The 18,991-nt window shown below is 48.5% G+C and overlaps 1 protein-coding gene across 4 annotated transcripts in view; it reads left to right on the forward strand.

Moving 5' to 3' along the window:
• Positions 1-18,991, forward strand: part of ADAM17 (ADAM metallopeptidase domain 17) — a 58,656-nt gene that overhangs the window by 34,673 nt on the left and 4,992 nt on the right. For 3 of the 4 annotated variants that reach the window (NM_001099926.1, XM_021085853.2, XM_021085855.2), the window contains 6 exon segments: positions 5,012-5,164; positions 10,075-10,274; positions 11,423-11,526; positions 16,405-16,539; positions 17,998-18,128; positions 18,880-18,958. In NM_001099926.1, coding sequence (NP_001093396.1) covers positions 5,012-5,164; positions 10,075-10,274; positions 11,423-11,526; positions 16,405-16,539; positions 17,998-18,128; positions 18,880-18,958 — 802 coding nt within the window. 4 annotated transcript variants of the gene reach the window in all.

Below are 18,991 nucleotides of genomic sequence, written 5' to 3' on the forward strand. Positions count from 1 at the left end.
GGCATAGGTCACAGATGTGGCTCAGATTGGATCCCTGGCCCAGGATCTTCCATTGCTGTGGGTGTAGCACTCTTCCCCCCCCCCCCATAAATAAATAATGGACTTTGGTTGATTAAAAGAAAAAAGTAAAATGGGATGAGAGAAGAAAAATATATTGATGTGTTTTTAGAAATCTTTTAATTTCCAAAATTGTTTTTTATGGTGCTCCTTTGCCTTTCTGGTATCACCGCATCAGCAGTGGTTTAATTACATAACGTTTTCCTCAGTCTTTCAGAATTTTTCTAAGACACACAGAACAAAAAATAAATTGCTTTGATGTATTTAAAGCATAGATCTGTTAGAGAATCCATCCACTAATGAATTTTTCCAAGCACAGTTTGGAATTATTTCTCCATATTGTACCTTTGGGATTTGAGTACTTTTTGTTAAAATTACAAAGTTTTCTTTCCTACCATTTTTTGGGGGGGAGGTCCTTTTTTATTTTTATTTCATTTTTTATCTTTTTAGTACTTTTTTAAATTTATTTTTTTCTTACTCAATGTATTACATTTATAGTTGTACAATGATCATCACAATCACAGTTTTACAGGATTTCTATCCCACACCCCCAGCGCATCCCCCCATGCCCCCAAACTGTCTCCTTTGGAAACCATAAGTTTTTCAAAGTCAGTGAGTCAGTGTCTGTTCTGCAAAGAAGTTCATTGTGTCCTTTTTTCAGATTCCACCTGTCAGTGAGAGCATTTGATGTTGGTGTCTCATTGACTGACTTCACTTATTAGCATGATAATTTCTAGGTCCATCCATGTTGCTAAAAATGCCAGTATTTCATTCTTTTTAATGGCTGAGTAATATTCCATTGTGTATATGTACCACATCTTCTTGAGCCACTCCTCTGTCGATGGACATTTAGGTTGTTTCCATATCTTGGCTATTGAAAATAGTTCCACAGTGAACATCGGAGTCGTGTCTTTGCGAGTCCTGGTTTTCTCTGGATAGATGTCCAGGAGTGGGATTGCTGGATCAAATGGTAGTTCTAGTTTTAGTTTTCTGAGGCATCTCCCTACTGTTTTCCACAGTGGTTGCACCAATTTACAATCCCACCAACGGTGTAACAGGGTTACAGGGTTCCACACCCTCTCCAGCACTTTGTGGACTTTTTGATGATGGCCATTCTGGCTGCTGTAAGGTGGTACCTCATGGTGGTTTTGATTTGCATTTCTCTAATAAAGAGTGATGTTGAACATCTTTTCATGTGTTTTTTGGCCATCCGTATGTCTTCTTTGGAGAACTGTCTGTTTAGATCTTCTGCCATTTTTTGATGGGGTTGTTTGTTTTTTGGTATTGAGCGGTAGGAGATGTTTATAAATTTTGGAGATGAATCCCTTGTCAGCTGATTCATTTGCATATATTTTCTCTCATTCTGTGGGTTGTCTTTTCATTTTATTTAGGGTTCCCTTTGCTGTGCAGAAACTTTTCAGTTTAATTAAGTCCATTTATTTATTTTTGTTTTTACTGTCATTACTCTTAAGAGGTGGATCTGAGAAGATGTTGCTGTCGTTTATGTCAGAGAGTGTTTGGCCTATGTTTTCCTCTAAGAGTTTTATAGTGTCTGGTCTTATATCTAGGTCTTTAGTCCATTTTGAGTTGATTTTTGTGCATGGTGTTAGGGAGTGTTTTAATTTCATTCTTTTCCACGTGGCTGTCCAGTTTTCCCAGCACCACTTATTGAACGAGCTGTCCTTTGTCCATTGTATAGTCTTTCCTCCTTTGTCATAGATGAGTTGGCTGTAGGTGCGTGGGTTTAATTCTGGGCTTTCTGTCCTGTTCCACTGATCTCTCTTTCTGTCTTTGTGTCAGTACCATATGGTTTTGAAGATTGTTGCTTTGTAGTATAGTCTGAAGTCCGGGAGCCTGATTCCTCCAGCTCCATTTTTCTTTTTCAGGATGTCTTTGGCTATTCTGGGTCTTTTGTGCTTCCAAACAAACTTTATGTTGTTCGAGTTCTGTGAAAAATGTCCTTGGTAATTTGATAGGGATTGCACTGAATCTGTAGATTGCCTTGGGTAGTATAGTCATTTTGATAATATTGACTACTCTTCCAATCCAAGAGCATGGGATGTCTTTCCATCTATTTGTGTCATCTTTTGAGTTCTTTCATCAGTGTCAAATAGTTTTCAGAGTACAGGTCTTTTGTCTCTTTAGGTAGGTTTCCTCCTAGGTATTTTATTCTTTTGGATGTGATGGTAAACAGGATTGCTTCCCTAATTTCTCTTTCTTTCTTTCTTTTTTTTTTTTTTTTTTTTTTTGTATTTTTGCCATTTCTTGGGCCGCTCCTGCGGCACATGGAGGTTCCCAGGCTAGGGCTCCAGTCGGAGCTGTAACCACCAGCCTACGCCAGAGCCACAGCAACGTGGGATCCGAGACGCCTCTGCGACCTACACCACAGCTCAGGGCCACGCCGGAACATCAACCCACTGAGCAAGGGCAGGGACTGAACCCGCAGCCTCATGGCTCCTAGTCGGATTCGTTAACCACTGCGCCACGACGGGAACTCCCCCTAATTTCTCTTTCTGATCTTTCATTGTTAGTGTATAGAGATCCCATCGATTTCTGTGTGTTAATTTTGTATCCTGCGGCTTTGCCAAATTCATGGATGAGCTCTAACAGTTTTCTGGTAGAGTCTTGAGGATTCTCTAGGTATAGTATCATGTCATCTGCAAATAGGGATGATAGTTTTACTTCTTCCTTTCCGGTTTGGATTCCTTTTATTTCTTTTACTTCTCTGACTGCCGTGGCTAGGACTTCCAGAACTATGTGGCGAGAGCGGACGTCCTTGTCTTGTTCCTGATCTCAGGGGGAATTCTTTCAGCTTTTCACCCTTGAGAATGGTGTTCGCTGTGGGTTTGTTGTATACGGCCTTTATCATGTTGAAGTAGTTTCTCTCTGTGTCCACCTTCTGAAGGGTTTTTATCAGAAATGGGTGTTGGATTTTGTCACAGGCTTTTTCGGTGTCTATGGAGAGGATCAGATGGTTTTTATTCTTCAGTTTGTTCACGTGGTGTTCACACTGATGGGTTTGCAGACACTGAAGAACCCCTTGCCTCCCTGGGATAAACCCCACTTGATCACGGTGAACAATCCTTTTAATGGATTGTTGGATGCGGTTTGCTAGTATTTTGTTGAGGATTTTTGCATCAATGTTCACCAGTGAAATTGGCCTGTAGTTTTCTTTTTTTGTGGAATCTTTGTCTGGTTTTGGTACCGGTGTGATGGTGGCCTCATAGAATGAGTTTGGGAGTATCCCTTCCTCTGCAATCTTTTGGAATAGTTTCAGAAGGATAGGTGTTAGCTCTTCTCTAAATGTTTGATAGAATTTGCCTGTGAAGCCATCTGGTCCTGGACTTTTGTTTTCTTGCTGTTTTTTAAACACTTAGAAACCTTCAGGAGATTGGTTTCAGAATTGGGACTCTGTCTTAAAAAATCAGGTGTCTTGCAAAATATGACAAATATTTTCGAGTTCTGTGGAGTAGACCCTCCCCCCCGAGAAAGATCAATAATTGAATTTGTTATTTTATGCAGAAAAATATGGGGAAATTTTTAGCTTTACTGACTAAATTCATTTTTTTTTTTTTTTTTTTCTTTTTAGGACTGCTGCACCTTCGGCATATGGAAGTGCCCAGGCTAGGGGTTGAATCAGAGCTACAGCTGCCAGTCTACACCACAGCCAGGATTGAACCCGTGTCTTCATGGGTGGTAGTTGGGTTCGTTACCACTGAGCCACTATGGGCACCCCCTAAATTCACTGTTACGTTTAGGTAGAAATCCTCGGGTGGTCTCATAGGCCCCGTACAGCCCTCTAGCTGGATTCTGGTAGCTCGAGTCCTCTCGGTCGTGTCAGGCGCTCACAGGACATGCAGTCAGTCGCTGAGGTCAGACGGGAACAGGGTGCTGCTGTGCTCCTTATCTTTACGTCCCCCTCTGTGCGTAGGTTTTAATGGGAGGATGACTGGGCTGCGGGTGGGAGCTGAGTGATTGGCGGCACTTAGCTGCTTGGTTGAACAATGCCAGACAGTGCTTGGTGACTTTTTTTTTTTGGTCTTTTTTTGCTATTTCTTGGGCCACTCCCGTGGCGTATGGAGGTTCCCAGGCTAGGGGTCAAATCGGAGCCGTAGCCACCGGCCTACACCAGAGCCACAGCAACTCGGAATCCGAGCCGCGTCTGCAACCTACACCACAGCTCAGGGCAACGCCGGACCGTTAACCCACTGAGCAAGGGCAGAGACCGAACCCGCAACCTCATGGTTCCTAGTCGGATTTGTTAACCACTGCGCCACGACAGTGCTTGGAATCAGTGTTTGCCTCATTAAGGGCATTCCAGTCTGTCTTTTTTTCTTAGTATATGTTTTTTTTTTTTCTGGTTTTATTATTTTATTATCATAAATTTTATTGGAGTACAGTTGACTTACAGTGTTGTATTAGTTTCAGGTGTACAGTCCAATATATCTTTTTTTTTTTTGTCTTTTTGCTATTTCTTTGGGCCGCTCCCACGGCATATGGAGGTTCCCAGACGAGGGGTCGAATCGGAGCTGTAGCCCCTGGCCGACGCCAGAGCCACAGCAACGCGGGATCCGAGCCACGTCTGCAACCTACACCACAGCTCACGGCAACGCCGGATCGTTAACCCACTGAGCGAGGGCAGGGACCGAACCCGCAACCTCACGGTTCCTAGTCGGATTCGTTAACCACTGCGCCACAACGGGAACTCCCCAATATATCTTTTAAGTTATATTTTCTTACATTGATTTAAATGTCATCCTTATAATTCTGTTTAACAGTGTTAAGTGCAGTCCTATGTATTCTAATTTCTAATATTGATAGAAGAAATCTAGTCCAGCTGTAATTCTCTGTTGGTCTGGTTGATCAGGACCCTATTTCAGATAGTAAGGCCCAACAAGCAAGCAATAGAGGGCCAGGTATTGGGAAGTAACCTTTTCTCTGCATGACCCTTCAGGAAGCTGACCTTGTGACAACTCATGAATTGGGGCACAATTTTGGAGCAGAACACGATCCAGATGGTTTAGCAGAATGTGCCCCAAACGAGGACCAGGGAGGAAAATACGTCATGTATCCCATAGCCGTGAGTGGTGATCATGAGAACAACAAGGTATGTACCCTCTGGAGCTTTAATGGGCTGGAAAGGAAGAGGCCACGTTTAATTATAATGAGAGCTCAGAGGAGCCTTCAGTCCTAGGGATGGAATTGCACGTTACAAAGTCCCTCGAAACTTGGTTGTATGTTTTAGAGTGAACTGTGGTCCATCCCGATCTGCTCATTTGGGCTGTTAGTTGTCAGGGTTAATCGGCTGTGGTTTGGGCTCTATGGAAAATGCATCAGGGCAATGGCTTACTCTGCAGTCCTAGTTTGCAGGGTCCAGTGGGCTCAGGCTTTCAGTTAGAAATTTGCTGTCATCTCATCTGTAAGTTGTCGTTTATATTAACTCTACATTGCTTCATGATTTGCATGTTTTAATCAACTTTTGTAGGAAAATATTTAATTTGCCAGATTCTGAGCCTTCTGTGGGTAGGGCGCTTGCCTTTCTGGTCGACGGCTCTGTTTTCCTCTTCTGTGCCTGTTCTGGGCACCTGGCAGAGAGTGGTTATTTGTTGAGTAACTGGAGGAACGATCTTCTCCTGAGCGTGTCTGGTAGGGGACAGTACACTTGTGGCCTTGGGACATGGTAAACAGCTTCAGAGACTTCCCGAGCGTGGCTGTGACTCACACTCAGAGTCTGAACGCAAAGTATGCACTGATGTCGCGCTGGTCCTTCTTCCTTTTCCTTGAGGTTGTGCAGCCTGGGGCGGCGTGCGGACAGCGGGGGGGGGGGGGGGGGGGGGGGCTGCAATCTGCATCCAGTCAGGCAGGACAGACGGCCGAGGGTTCCTCCGACTCCTCCTCGGACGCTGACCAGGGCCGGAGGAGGGCTTTCTTTTGTGCTTCCCTGGCCCCAGCCCTGCCTTCTGAAATTCCGCTGTCCCGTGTTCTCTTTCTTGGCTATTGCCAGGGAGGCCCCACCTCTCCTGCTGTCCCTGATTTGTGTTCTTTTCCCTCGGCTGCCAGCCGGTGCCGGCGGAACTCTTCCCTGCCCATTTTGCCTGTTCTTCGGCCCTGCCGCACACACCCTATTCAGTTTTCCTCCTTTTTTCAGAGGTTGTCTCTGCATTTCGAATCACGTATATTACAGTTGAGCGCTATCCCCTGGGAGATTGTGTGATGATGCAAATATTCTGCATCTGTTCTGCCCCGTACAGTAGCCACGAGGCCAGTACAGGCACACGGGCCAGTGAGCACTTGACATGTGGCTGGAGGGAGTGAGGAATTGAACTTTAATTCTGTTTTCTGTACATTCAGCAGGGGTTGCCCCCGACTAGAGGAGGGCCCGGGCATTAACTGTAAAAAGACGCGCGGGACCTTCCTGAGGCGGCCAGCTGCTCTGAAACGGGTGTTCCGATCATGGTCAAGGGGCTGGAAGGCGCCGAGTTGTACAGTTGAAACGGGTGACTTTTGTGGTAGGCGAAGCATGCCTGAATAAAACCGCAAAAAACCCAAGCAGCGACGACAGCCCAGGGCGGGAGCAGAGGGAAGTGGTGCTGCAGGCGAGTCACGAGGCCGGGAGGTGGGAGGCGGTCCTCGCTGCGGCTGGCGAGGCCGTGCGCGCCGTCGCGAGGCCCCTCTCTCCGCCTGGGAGAGGCCTGGACAGCTCTGGAAAGAGAAGGGTGACTACGTGGCGAGGGAAAAGGCATCAGAAGACCCACCCACACATGGCTGGTGGCTGCCGTGGTGGACAGTGCGGCTCTGGTCTCGTCCCTGCTGCGTGGTCCCGAGGATGGCACCAGGCACCAGGACCGCGCGGGTGGGGGGGGGCTTTACTTTGCGAACTCGCAAGTGAGCATGCGCACTGCTAACTCTTCCTCTCGGGTGTTCTTGCGAAGTGAGACGTCCGCGGGGGGTTCTTCCAGCAGCTAATGAGAACGGAGATAAACTGGAGCTGCTGGTCAGTGAAGAGCAGTTTATCCATTTGTGTCTTTTGTCCCAAACACTATTTTTTTGCTAGTCTGGTTTATCAGGTAGCAATCCCCTTGTGAAAAGATATCGAGCATCTTCTAATCTACAGTTTAAATGGATTCTGTGATAAAAAATGTTTTTGACTGGCTAAAAAGGGGCTACCAAACCAAAATAGGATGGTTCCTTGCTCCAGAAGAACAGAGCCTGGCACCTTCCACCAGACAAGCCTCTGAAACTCGTCAAGCCACAGGCTTTTCTGTGAGCAGGTGGCGTCAGGGATTGTAACCTCTTAGGGGGGTTTATGGGTGGCAGGAGAGGGGTGTGTGGTAAGGATGCAAGGGGAAGGCTCCGAGGCCTTCAGGGAGTCTGGAGGCAACAGAAGTGAGAGTTAAGGGTCGTCACTTTTCCCTCAGCTCTGTCCCAGGGATCCAGCTGCTGGACAGCGTGACTCTGATAAACTAGTGGAGAGAACGTCTAATTGGTTGAGTGTAAATTGAATTCATAAGGACCTGGTCTTCCATAAAGAGCTGGTAAAAATTGAGTTCATGAATCTACAGTGCTGGTGAATAAACCCAGCAAAGTACTGATGCCTGAGGCCTGGATGGAAATAACCAGGTCCCTTAAACATCTTTACTATAAAAATAAATTGGAAGAGCCTTTTAACAAACCCAGTTTAGTGTTTCTGTTTAGTTTGATGGGGCCTTCAATCTCTTTCAGAAAGTAATCCCTTTGGTATTTGATGGAATAGTCAGTCATCTTTAGACAGTTGTAAAGGAAAGACAGTACGTTTTTTTTCTTCCTACATAAGGCAAACCCAGTTCTTCCGTCCCTGCTGTGTTTCTTCTGTGTGTCTGCTTTACTGTCCACGTGGCACAGTTCACTCCTGACACTTCTGATCACCAAATGGGATGGAGGTTTTTCTTTACACCAGGCAGTTTATTGGGTGTAACTCATTTCTGACACTGTAGTCCCAGAGGTAGCATCAGATAGCCAAGGTTTTTTAAAAATTTTTATTCCTTTTGCTTTTTTTTTTTTTAGGGCCACACCCAAGGCATATGGAGGTTCCCAGGCTAGGGGTCACATCGGAGCTGCAGCTGCCAACCTGTACCACAGCCACAGCCACACAGGATCTGAGCCAAGTCTGTGACAGCTCACTGCAATGCCAGATCCTTAACCCAGTGAGCAAGGCCAGGCATTGAACCTCATCCTCATGGATCCTAGTCCGGTTCATTAACCGCTGAGCAATGAAGGGAACTCCAGATGGCCAAGGTTAAAGCCTTGGTCCCATCAGATTGCCCTGCCGCCCCCGCCTACCCACAACCCCTGCCCGGCCCTCAGATACCAGCCCCAAGCCCAGGTCCTCACCTGAACAACTGGCTGTAGATTGGAGGTTTCACGGACCCCCTCCTTGGGTTCAATGAATTTGCTAGAGCGGCTTATGGAACTCAAGGAAAACTTAATGTTTCGCCAGCTTATGACAAAGGGATGTGGTCAGGATGCAGATGACCATCACGTGGAAGAGGTGCCTCCGGTGACGTGTGTGGGAAGGAGCTGAGTGCACCCCTCTCCCAGCGCCCCCGTGCATCCGCCAACCCCCAAGCTCTCTGAACTCTGTACTTTGGGGATCTTTATGGAGGCTTCCTCACATGGGCATGATGGGTCATTAACTCCGTTTTTAGCCCTTGTCCCTTCACAGGAGATTGGGCGGTGGGATTGGAATCCTGGCTTAGTCTTTCCGGTGACCAGCCTGAGCTTGGAGTCCGCTCAGAGTTGGCTCATTAGCATAAAAGGCGCTTCTGTTCCCTGGGAGATGACAGGGGTGTTGGGAGCTCTGTGCTGGGAACTGGGCCAGAGAGCAGTGTATAGTTTATATTATAAGGGTCCTGTGCTCTGCACTCCTCAGGGGTTTCGTGCTGCTCATCTCCGGCAGAAGTGAAGATGTTTTAGCTGTTTGCACCTACTGCTAGAAATAACCACACTGAGTTTTCCCCAAGTCTTGTTCTGCTTTTTTTTTGGATAATTTTGGATGGTTTGGGAAATAGACTCTGTTTTAGAGCTCCAGGTAAAATGCCCAAATCGGAAGGTCATTTCCATGGTTCTGTACACCAAGTGGGCCAGCTAGGGTTCAGGTTTCCTTTTTTTGTGTTTTGTTTTATTTTAGGGCCACACCTACGGCACGTGGAGTTTCCCAGGTTAGGGGTCAGCTGTAGCTGCCGGCCTACACCAGAGCCACAGCAACTTGGGATCCCAGCCGTGTCTGCGACCTACACCACAGCTCCCAGCAACGCTGGATCCTTAACCCACTGAGCAAGGCCAGGGATCGAACCTGCGTCCTCATGGATGCTAGTCAGATTTGTTTCTGCTGAGCCATGACGGGAACTCCGGGTTCAGGCTTCCTTTGAGATGCTGGTCAACTCTAGAAAACTCGAAGAGACTTGAAGTCTTGGAGGCCCAGGAGAACATTTAGGTAGCAGTTTGGAATTTAATCTTTTAATAGACTATGTCTACTGCGCCTCTTACAAAGCTCAGTTTTTAAACGCTTTCAATATGGATCGTTGGTACAAATTTCAGGGAGAGGTGAGCCAGAGCAGCAGACGCAGTTCTGCAGGCCTGAATCATTCTAGGAAGACGGCGGTCTGGGCCCAAGTCTCACTGTCCCCGCGGCAGGGCCATGCCTGAGCCAGGGGTGGCCTAGGGTCTGGCAGAGCCCACAACTTCCTCCTTGTGCTGGACTGGCCGGGGTGTTGGTCTCAGCATTTGTGTGGCTGAATTTCCTGTGAAAACTTTTTGGCCCTTAACCAAATTCACATGACCTTTTAGCATCCTACAGAGCAGATAAGTCAGTTCCCTACACATGGCACTTAGAGGGGACAGTGAACCTGACATACCTTCAAGGTGGTTCTGGTTGTGGCTTTAACGTTCAAGTTTGTCCCTGGAGAAGCAGCACACACACTACCTGAGAATGGATTTTTATGTGATTCGGGGTCCTGTGTGGCCTTTTTTCCTCCTAAGATGTTTTCAAACTGCAGTAAACAGTCCATCTATAAGACCATTGAAAGTAAGGCCCAGGAGTGTTTTCAAGAGCGCAGCAACAAAGTGTGTGGCAACTCCAGGGTGGATGAGGGGGAGGAGTGCGACCCCGGCATCATGTACCTGAACAACGACACCTGCTGCAACAGCGACTGCACCCTGAGGCCGGGCGTCCAGTGCAGGTGAGGAAGGCGGCCGGGAGGGGCTGGGGCTGCGGAGCAGGGGTGACAGCGCAGGCCTTTGGGATTAAGTAGACGGCATGGTGCGCAAGTGGGTGTCGGCCCCTTTCGCCCCTTAGAGCAAGAAAAGTGTCTTCTGGAAAGCAGTCTGACTTCGCAAAACAAAGTCTTCAGTCTTGCGTGTTTGCTGCAGCGATGCTATGGTACAGAAGGACCTTTTCTAAGGAAGCAGGGATGCACGACGATAGAAGAACAAGGGTCTTCATGGCCGCGTTCCTTGATAATAACAAAACACGGGAAACAGTCAAAATGACAGTCCCGAGCTGTAAATTGATTTTGATTTTTGGGTATCGACACCATAGAGTAGTGCTGGAGAAGACTGTGTAGTCACGTAAACTGAGTGTGGAGGAAGCAGGTCGCCAGTTAGAGGGCACCCATGTTTCCGTGTTTAATGCCGAGGGCCCGGCTTGGAGGTGGAGGGGAAAAGTGATTTACGGGGAGTGCCGGCTTCACCGTCGGCCGTGCGTTTCACCGTCGTAGATCCTGATGGGGACTAGGGCCCTGGCCACCTAGCTTCCTGACCACCGATTGCCTTGTGGGCCTGTGTAGTTGTTGGTGGTGGTAATTACGGGTTGTTTGTTTGTTTGTTTGTTTAGGGCCGAACATGCAGCATATGGAAGTTCCCAGGCTAGGGTTCGAATCAGAGCCTCAGCTGCCGGCCTGCAGCACAGCCTCCGCAACGCCAGACCCGAGCTGCATCTGCGACCTACCCCACAGCTCATGGCAACACGGGATCCTTAACCCACTGAGCGAGGCCAGGGACTGAACCCGCATTCTTATGGATGCTAGTCAGATTCATTACTGCCCAGCCACAACGGGAACTCCTCTTCATTACTATTTTAAGTGAACGAAAACCGAGGACATGAAGATGTTTTAAAGACGAGTCACTTTGGACCATTGTGCTGCCTGCGTCCAGCAGGAAGGGCAGGCGGACTGTGTGCTCGTGGCACCAGCACCCGGGAATCTGTGCAGGAGAGGGTGGCTCAGCCAGGACACCCTCCCTGCCCGCTCAGGGCTCTGCGACGTGACCATGGTCTGTGCTGTGGGCTGTCCTTTGACTCGGGCTGTCCCTCTGTGCTCTTTCTCCGCAGTGATAGGAACAGTCCTTGCTGTAAAAACTGTCAGTTCGAGACGGCCCAGAAGAAGTGCCAGGAGGCTATTAATGCCACTTGTAAAGGCGTGTCTTACTGCACAGGTATGTCCTCCTGTTGGTTCTCTTGGGATAATTTGCTCAAATGTGTATATGCCTGTTTGAAAGCTAGATGGTGTCTCGTTCAGATGGATGCTGCCTTTTTACCTCTTGTGCGGAGTCGATTTGTACGCTTAGTTTGAGGCACACTTGTCTGTGCAAGGCCCCTGATTATTTCCCTCAGTTATTTATTCTTTGTATTCACTTGTGTTCTCCTTGCGCTCACAGGCGTATGTTTTAATGTATTTATTAATATTTGCCTAGATAAGTGTGTCTCCTTGGAAAAATGTTATTTTGTGTATACATGTGTTTTAAATGTGCCAAATTGATATTCTACCTTAGATCTGTTTTAACGCAATACCCTATGTTTCTTTTTTTGTTTTGTCTTTTAATATTTATGGCTGCACCCACGGCATATGTAAATTCCTGGGCCGGGGATTGAATCTGAGCCTCAGCTGTGACTGTTAAAGCTTCGGTAACACCAGGTCCTTTAACCCACCACGCCAGGACAGGGATGGAACCTGCCCTTCCGGTGTGACCAGAGCTGCTGCAGTCGGAATCTTAACCCACTGTGCCACAGCGGGAACTCTAGTACCATGTTTTTACAGCTGTATTTCCTATTGCACATTAAAAAAAAATAAAGTGTAGTTGATTTACATATTGCATTAATTTCTGCTGTATCGCAGAGTGACTCAGTTATACACATACATACATTTTTTAAATATTCTTTTCCATTATGGTTTATCCCAAGATATTGAGTATAGTTCCCTGTGCTCTACAGTAGGACCTCGGTGTTTATCCATCCTGGATGTAGTACTACTTTGCGTCTGCTCGCCCCAAACTCCCACCCCACCCCCACCGCCCCCCGCCAGCGACTGCAAGTCTGTTCTCTATGTGAGTCTGTGTCTCTTTCATAGATAGGTTCATCTCTCAATGGACATTGAGGTTGTTTCTGTATCTTGGCTGTTGTGAATAGTGTTGCAGTGATCATAGGGGTGCATGGATCTTTTTGAATGAAAGTTTTGTTCAGATATATGCCCAGGAGTGGGATTGCTGGATCACGTAGCAATTCTGTTTTTCTGAGGAACTTCTAATGATTTTCCATAGTGGCTGCACCAGCTTACATTCCCACCAGTAGTGTAGGAGGGTTCACTTTTCTCCACACCCTCTCCAGCATTTGTTGTTCGTAGATTTTTTTTGTTTTTGTTTTTTTGGTCTGTTCCAGGGCCACACTCACAGCATATGGAAGTTCCCGGGTTAGGGGTCTAATCGGAGCTGTAGCCGCCGGCCTCCGCCAGAGCCACAGCAACGCGGGATCCGAGCCGTGTCTGTGACCTACACCACAGCTCACGGCAACGCCGGATCCTCAACCCACTGAGCAAGGCCAGAGATCGAACCAGCAACCTCATGGTTCCTAGTTGGATTGGTTAACCACTGGGCCACGCCGGGAACTCCGTGCGTAGATTTTTTCATGACGGCCCTCCGTGTGGTTAACCGTGTAGCCGCTTGGCTCGCCTTCCTCCCGCACGTCCCTAGGACTACAGCCGACGTGCTCCTGCAGCTCTTTTGGGAGGCGCGTGCGGAGGAGTGGACCTGCTTAGTCCCGGAGGGAGGCGCTCCAGGGGTCTCTACAACAGTTTGTCAGCGCCACCCTCCGTGGGTCAAGGTCTCTGTATTTGGATGTCCTTGCCAACGCACTGTGTTATCTGGCTCTTATTTTTTTGCCAGTCTGATGAATGTAAAGTGATTTCTTACTCTCATTTACATTTTTGGGGGAACATCTCCTCATATATGATAGCTGTTTGTGAATAGCTAGTTCATTTATTTGGTCTGTTTTTTAAAATTGGGTTTCATTTTTGCTCTTATTGATTCAGAAACGTTCTTGTGTGATAATCCATTTGGTTTAAACAGTGCGTGTTCCTTCCTCCTGTCTGTTGTCCTTTTTGAGACAGAAACCTTCCACTTGGATCAAATCTGTCATTTTGTTGTGCGTATGTGTGTTTATTTTTTGAGTTGTAGGTGGTTAGAGACATTTTCTACAGCTGCTTCTATTAACGTATAATTTTACCTTTTATATTTAGGACTTTATCTGGAGCTAATCTTTTCTGTCAGTGTTGATTATTGATATTCTCTGTAGTTCCTTCAGTTGTTCTTTTAAAAAACGTCTGAGCGAGGCGTTCTTGCTGAGGCGTAATGGGGTCAGCACCGTCTCTGCAGCAGGGTTGCTCCCTGGCCCAGCACGGGTTGAATGATCCCTCGGTGCCACAGCGGCAGTGTAGGTCACAGCTGTGGCTGGGATCTGACCCCTGGCCTGCGAACTCCATATGCCTTGGGGTGGCCAAAAAAGGGGAAAACATTTCCAAGTGATATTATTAGGTACACACATGGGCATTTGCTCTGCCTCTTCTTGATGTGCTGTTCCTTCACCGGTTTGTAATGGTCCTTTTTTTTATAATGTTCCTTTTTGATCCTCGCGATTTCTTTTAAATTGCTTTAATACTCAGTTTGCTACCCCAGTTTTTTGTTGCCGTCGTTGTCATTGTTCCTGTTTGTGTGGTGTATCTCTCCCATTTATGTTTTTCTCATTTCGGTATCCTTTAGTCTTGGTTCGATTTTTTGAAACAGCTTTATTGAGATGTAATTAATACATTATACCATCTGCTCATTTAAAGTGTACAGATCAGGGGTTCAGAACTCACTTGTGCATTCACCTACCAGTTATCATCACCTCAAAGAGAGCCTGCGCCCTTTAGCTAGCTAGCGTTTTGAATCTCCTCAACCCCTAGTTCCAGGCAGCCACTAACCCACTTTCCATCTCTCTGGATTTGCCTCATGGGGACATTTCATACAAATAGAATCATCAGTGTGTGGGCTTCTTTCACTCAGAATACTGTTTTCAGGGCTTATCCATGGTGTAGCATGAATCAGTCCATTTATTTTGATTGCTGAATACATTCCATTGTACGGAAATACTGCATTTTGTATTCATTCGTTAATTGATGGATTTTGGATTGTTGCCACTTTTTGGCTGCTGTGAATAATGCCACTGTGAAGATTTGTGTGCATGTTTTTGTGTGGACGTATATTTTTGCTTCCTTGTATGTATCTAGTTGTAGGACTGCCAGGTCATAGTGTGAGTCTTTAATCCCTTGAGGAACGGCCAGGCGGCTTTCCAAAGTGGCTGTACCATTTTACATTCCTCCCATCGTGTGTGAGGGGTCTAGTTTCTCCACATCCTTATCAGCACTTGTTATTGTCCTTTTGGTTGTAGCCATCCTAGTGGATGTGAGGTTTTATTTCATTTTGATTCTTTCTTCAACATTTATTTGTTTATTATTTTTTGGCTTTTTAGGGCTGCACCCACGGCATATGGAAGTTCCCAGGCTGGGGGTCGAATTGGAGCTACACCATAGCTGGTGTGGTGTGGTGTGGTGCCGGCCTGCACCACAGCCACAGCAACACCAGATCCAAGCCTCGTCTGCAACTTATACCACAGCTCGTGGCCACACCAAATCCTTAACCCACTGAGTGAGACCAGGGATCGAACCCACAACCTCATGGTTCCTAGTTGGAGTTGTTTCCACTGTGCCATGACGGAACTCCTTCCTTCAGCTTTTAAATGGGCATTTTATGTTACTTATGATTCTTACATTCTGAGAGCTGTCAGTATCATGTTAATTTGCTAACTATTAGGGAGCCTAAATATCTCAGTCAAGCTTTAGAAAATATTTTCTAGCTGTGCTCAGTGTTTGTCTTTATTGTAATAATAGACAGATGTTTTCTTTTAAAATTAGTAAAACAGTCTGAAAAAAGATACTCCTTATCAAACAACCTTTTATTCCCTTGATACTTTATACAAAGTAGCAGCAGCATCACCTAGGATCTTGTTAGAGGTGGAAACACTGGGTCCCCTGCTCAGGGCTCCTGCTCCGGCAGGTCTGGGGACAGGGCCCAGCGCTCTGTTGCAGCATCCGAGGGGGCTCCTGAGCACGGTCAGCTTTGAGCACCTTAGGTGATGCTGTGTTTTAACTATTTTCCTGTGTGTCTCATACTCTGATGCTGGTCTTTTAAGAACAAATGTTCATACATACTCTTTTTTTTTTTTTCGTATCTGCTGAGGGCAGCAGGAAAGAGGATAACAGTACAGCCTGTAAACCTTTACTGAACTCGCTGTGCTTTTTCCAGAGCTTGCTTTGAACACTGTGAATGCCCAGCACCCATAATGGGTTTCTGTCCTGGCACAGCAGAAACGAATCTGACTAGTATCCATGAGGATGCAGGTTCGATCCCTGGCCTCACTCAGTAGGTTAAGGACCCAGCGTTGCCGTGAGCTGTGGTAGGTCACAGATGCGGCTCGGATTTGACATTGCTGTGGCTGTGGTGTAGGCCGGCAGCTGTAGTGCAGATTTGACCCCAGCCTGAGAACCTCCATATGCTGTGGGTGCGGCCCTAAAAAGACAAAAAGAAAAAGGCGTGGAAACAAGAACATGAAGGTTCTGAGGTGAGGAAGAGATGGAAGAGGTGGAGGGGGCCGCGGGGGTGGGCGCCTGGGTTGGGAGACGTGTTGCGGTGGAGCCTCCCTAGGGAGCCTGCATTTTAGTGGCGTGATGGCGCACAGGCCTCTGGTTTATTCTGGACAGTCCTTTTCCTGTATGCCGCCTTCCACAGTGAAAAGCGAGGGCAGGATGCCGGGGGCGAGGCCTGGGGCCCGAGCAGACACCCGGGCGGGAGCCAGGGCTGGTGGCCAGGCTTCGGCCACCTTCACCCTGCGGGACAAGTCTTGCTCTTCTCCAGGCAAGGTGCCCTCTGTTGTGAGCATCGGTGCCACCGTCCCTTGAAGCTGGTGGCGGGTGACGCGTGCCCGTGTGCTCTCCGCGCCCGCAGGTAACAGCAGTGAGTGCCCCCCTCCGGGAAACGCCGAGGACGACACGGTGTGCCTGGACCTGGGCAGGTGCAAGGACGGCAAGTGCGTGCCCTTCTGCGAGCGGGAGCAGCGGCTGGAGTCCTGCGCGTGTAACGGTGAGCACGGCTCCAGCCTGTGTCCGCCCGGCTGGGCCAAGGGCCGAGGACGGCGGTGGGGGGGGGGGTGGAGGCGGACCCCTGGGTTCCCATCCTGGCCCCTCACGGTTGTCATGAACGCTGCCCTCTCGGTCTCCCTCCCGGGTGGGTTTTCAGGCCAGGAGGCGGCGTGGGGGTGGGGTAGAAGAGCATTGGGGGGAGGTCCCCCCACCCTCGTCCCCTCGTGTCCTGCATGCTGTCTGCATCCTACTGGCCGTGAATCGTGCTCCCCTCGGATCTCACCCAAAGATGTTCACTGGGCCTGCTGTCCTCCGCTCCCTGCTGGATGCCCGGGGCAAGGCCCTCTCTTAGCGATGGTTGGGGACATCATGCTGGCTTCCCTGACACTTGTCCTCAGCTTTCCGCACTCTGTTCGGAGCCCCTGGGTCTGAGGAGGGGCCTGAGAGACTGGCTGGGCTCTGAGCTCCCTCCTACCTCAGAGGGAGTTCCCTTGCTTTCCAAACAAAAATCCCAGAAGTCCAAACCCTTGGGTTGGGAACTTAGAATCCATACAGTGGAGTAAGTGGCTCTTCTGAGTAACACACAGTAAGTGTCAAATAACTTGTTGAGTGAGTGGCAGGAGCTTGGGGTACCTGGAAGGGTGCATAGTAAATGCCCGGGAAATGCTTGATACATGAACGAATGGTAGAAAGGTGTATATTTTCCTTTCAAAGTGGTTTGTTCCCTGATGGCTCAGTGGGTTAAAGATCCGGCATTGTCACTGCTGTGGCTTGGGTTGCTGTTGCAGCGCGGGTTTGATCCCTGACCCGAGCACTTCCACGTGCTGTGGACTTGGTCAAAATAAGTAAACGAATAAATAAAGAAGTTTTGCTTGTTTTTGTGTTCCGGTGGATTTCGATGTTGCTTAAGAGAGTAAGTATGGACTTTGGAGTTCCCACTGTGCCTCAATGGTGGGAACCGGACTGGCATCCGTGAAGATGCGGGTTTGATCCCTGACGTTGCTCAGTGGGATAAGGATCGAGCGTTGCCATGAGCTGTGGTGTAGGTCACAGACGCTAAGGAGTCTGAGCTCAGAAGTTACTATGGAGTTCCTGTCGTGGCTCGGTGGTTAACGAATCTGACTAGGAACCATGAGGTTGCGGGTTCGATCCTGGGCCTTGCTCAGTGGGTTAAGGATCCGGTGTTGGTCACAGATGTGTGTAGGTCACAGATGTGGCTCAGATCCCGAGTTGCTGTGGCTGTGGCATAGGCTGGCGGCTACAGCTCCGATGCGACCCCTAGCCTGGGAACCTCCATACGCCTTGGGAGTGGCTCAAGAAATGGCAAAAAAGTTACTCCTGGGGCGGGGCTGGGGAAACATCTGGGCCACCTGAGCTCTGGGAATAAACACCGAATGCGAGTCCTTCCCCGTGGGAGCGGGCGGGGGCGCGTGTGTCTGAGCTCCGCGCTCTGTTTCAGAAACCGACCACTCGTGCAAGGTGTGCTGCCGGGCCCCCTCGGGCCGTTGCCTGCCCTACGTGGACGCCGAACAGAAGAACTTGTTTTTGAGGAAGGGGAAGCCCTGTACAGTAGGATTTTGTGACATGAATGTGAGTATCTGTTTATGTACAGCTGCTTCCGCAGCAGCCAGATGGCGCGTTTTTATGTTATAAATACTTGATTTTGCAAATGGAAGGAAATAAGAACACAGATGCTGCCGTGTCAGACGGCTGCTTGTTGTCGTGTGAGTCTAGTTAAGTGTGTGTGGGTGTGACCACGCAGGGGAGGACCCCGTGCTCTCAGGGGCCTTCGCAGGACCTGGGGGGCACTTTGTGGTCAAGTTGGTTCGTTTCAGGCAGTGAGTCATACTTATGTGCTGTTCTAGGCCAATTATAAAATTCACTGATGTGGCAGAATCACATGTTTTGGAACAGGTGCTGGGTGGGTAGGAAGACCTACCGGCGGCTTCACCCGCCTATATCAGACCCTCCTGCTCCCCTAGAAACGTGATTTTTTTCCTGCGTGGTCACGGGAGAGCGATTAAAGGGCTTGGGAGACTGCTCCGGGCGGTTCTTTTTTTTCTCTTTGGCCGTGCCCAGGCCAGGGATCAAACCTGCGCCACAGCAGTGACAATGCTGAGTCCTTGACCACTAGGTGACCAGGGAACTCCTACAAACTGGTTTTCTTGAGTGTTGTCTTCTAATAACTTGAAATTCATGTGTAAAAATGGACTAATTGTGACCGCTGTTAAGTACCCATGACCCTGTGTCGGAGACGAGCCCTTCTCCTGTTCATGATTCGGGTAAAGTGGGGTTGTTCGCGACGCGCTGCCGCGAGGCTGATGGCGCCTTCTGTCCGCAGGGCAAGTGTGAGAAGCGAGTGCAGGACGTCATCGAGCGGTTCTGGGAGTTCATTGACAAGCTGAGCATCAATACTTTCGGTAGGCGCCTGCTTAGAAGGAGCCGATTTCACG

This window comes from Sus scrofa, chromosome 3, assembly GCF_054392235.1.
Source record: "Sus scrofa isolate SSC_HxYL_T2T_F1_AM1 chromosome 3, Sscrofa_HxYL_maternal_Yorkshire_Landrace_v2.0, whole genome shotgun sequence".
NCBI lineage: Eukaryota > Metazoa > Chordata > Mammalia > Artiodactyla > Suidae > Sus > Sus scrofa.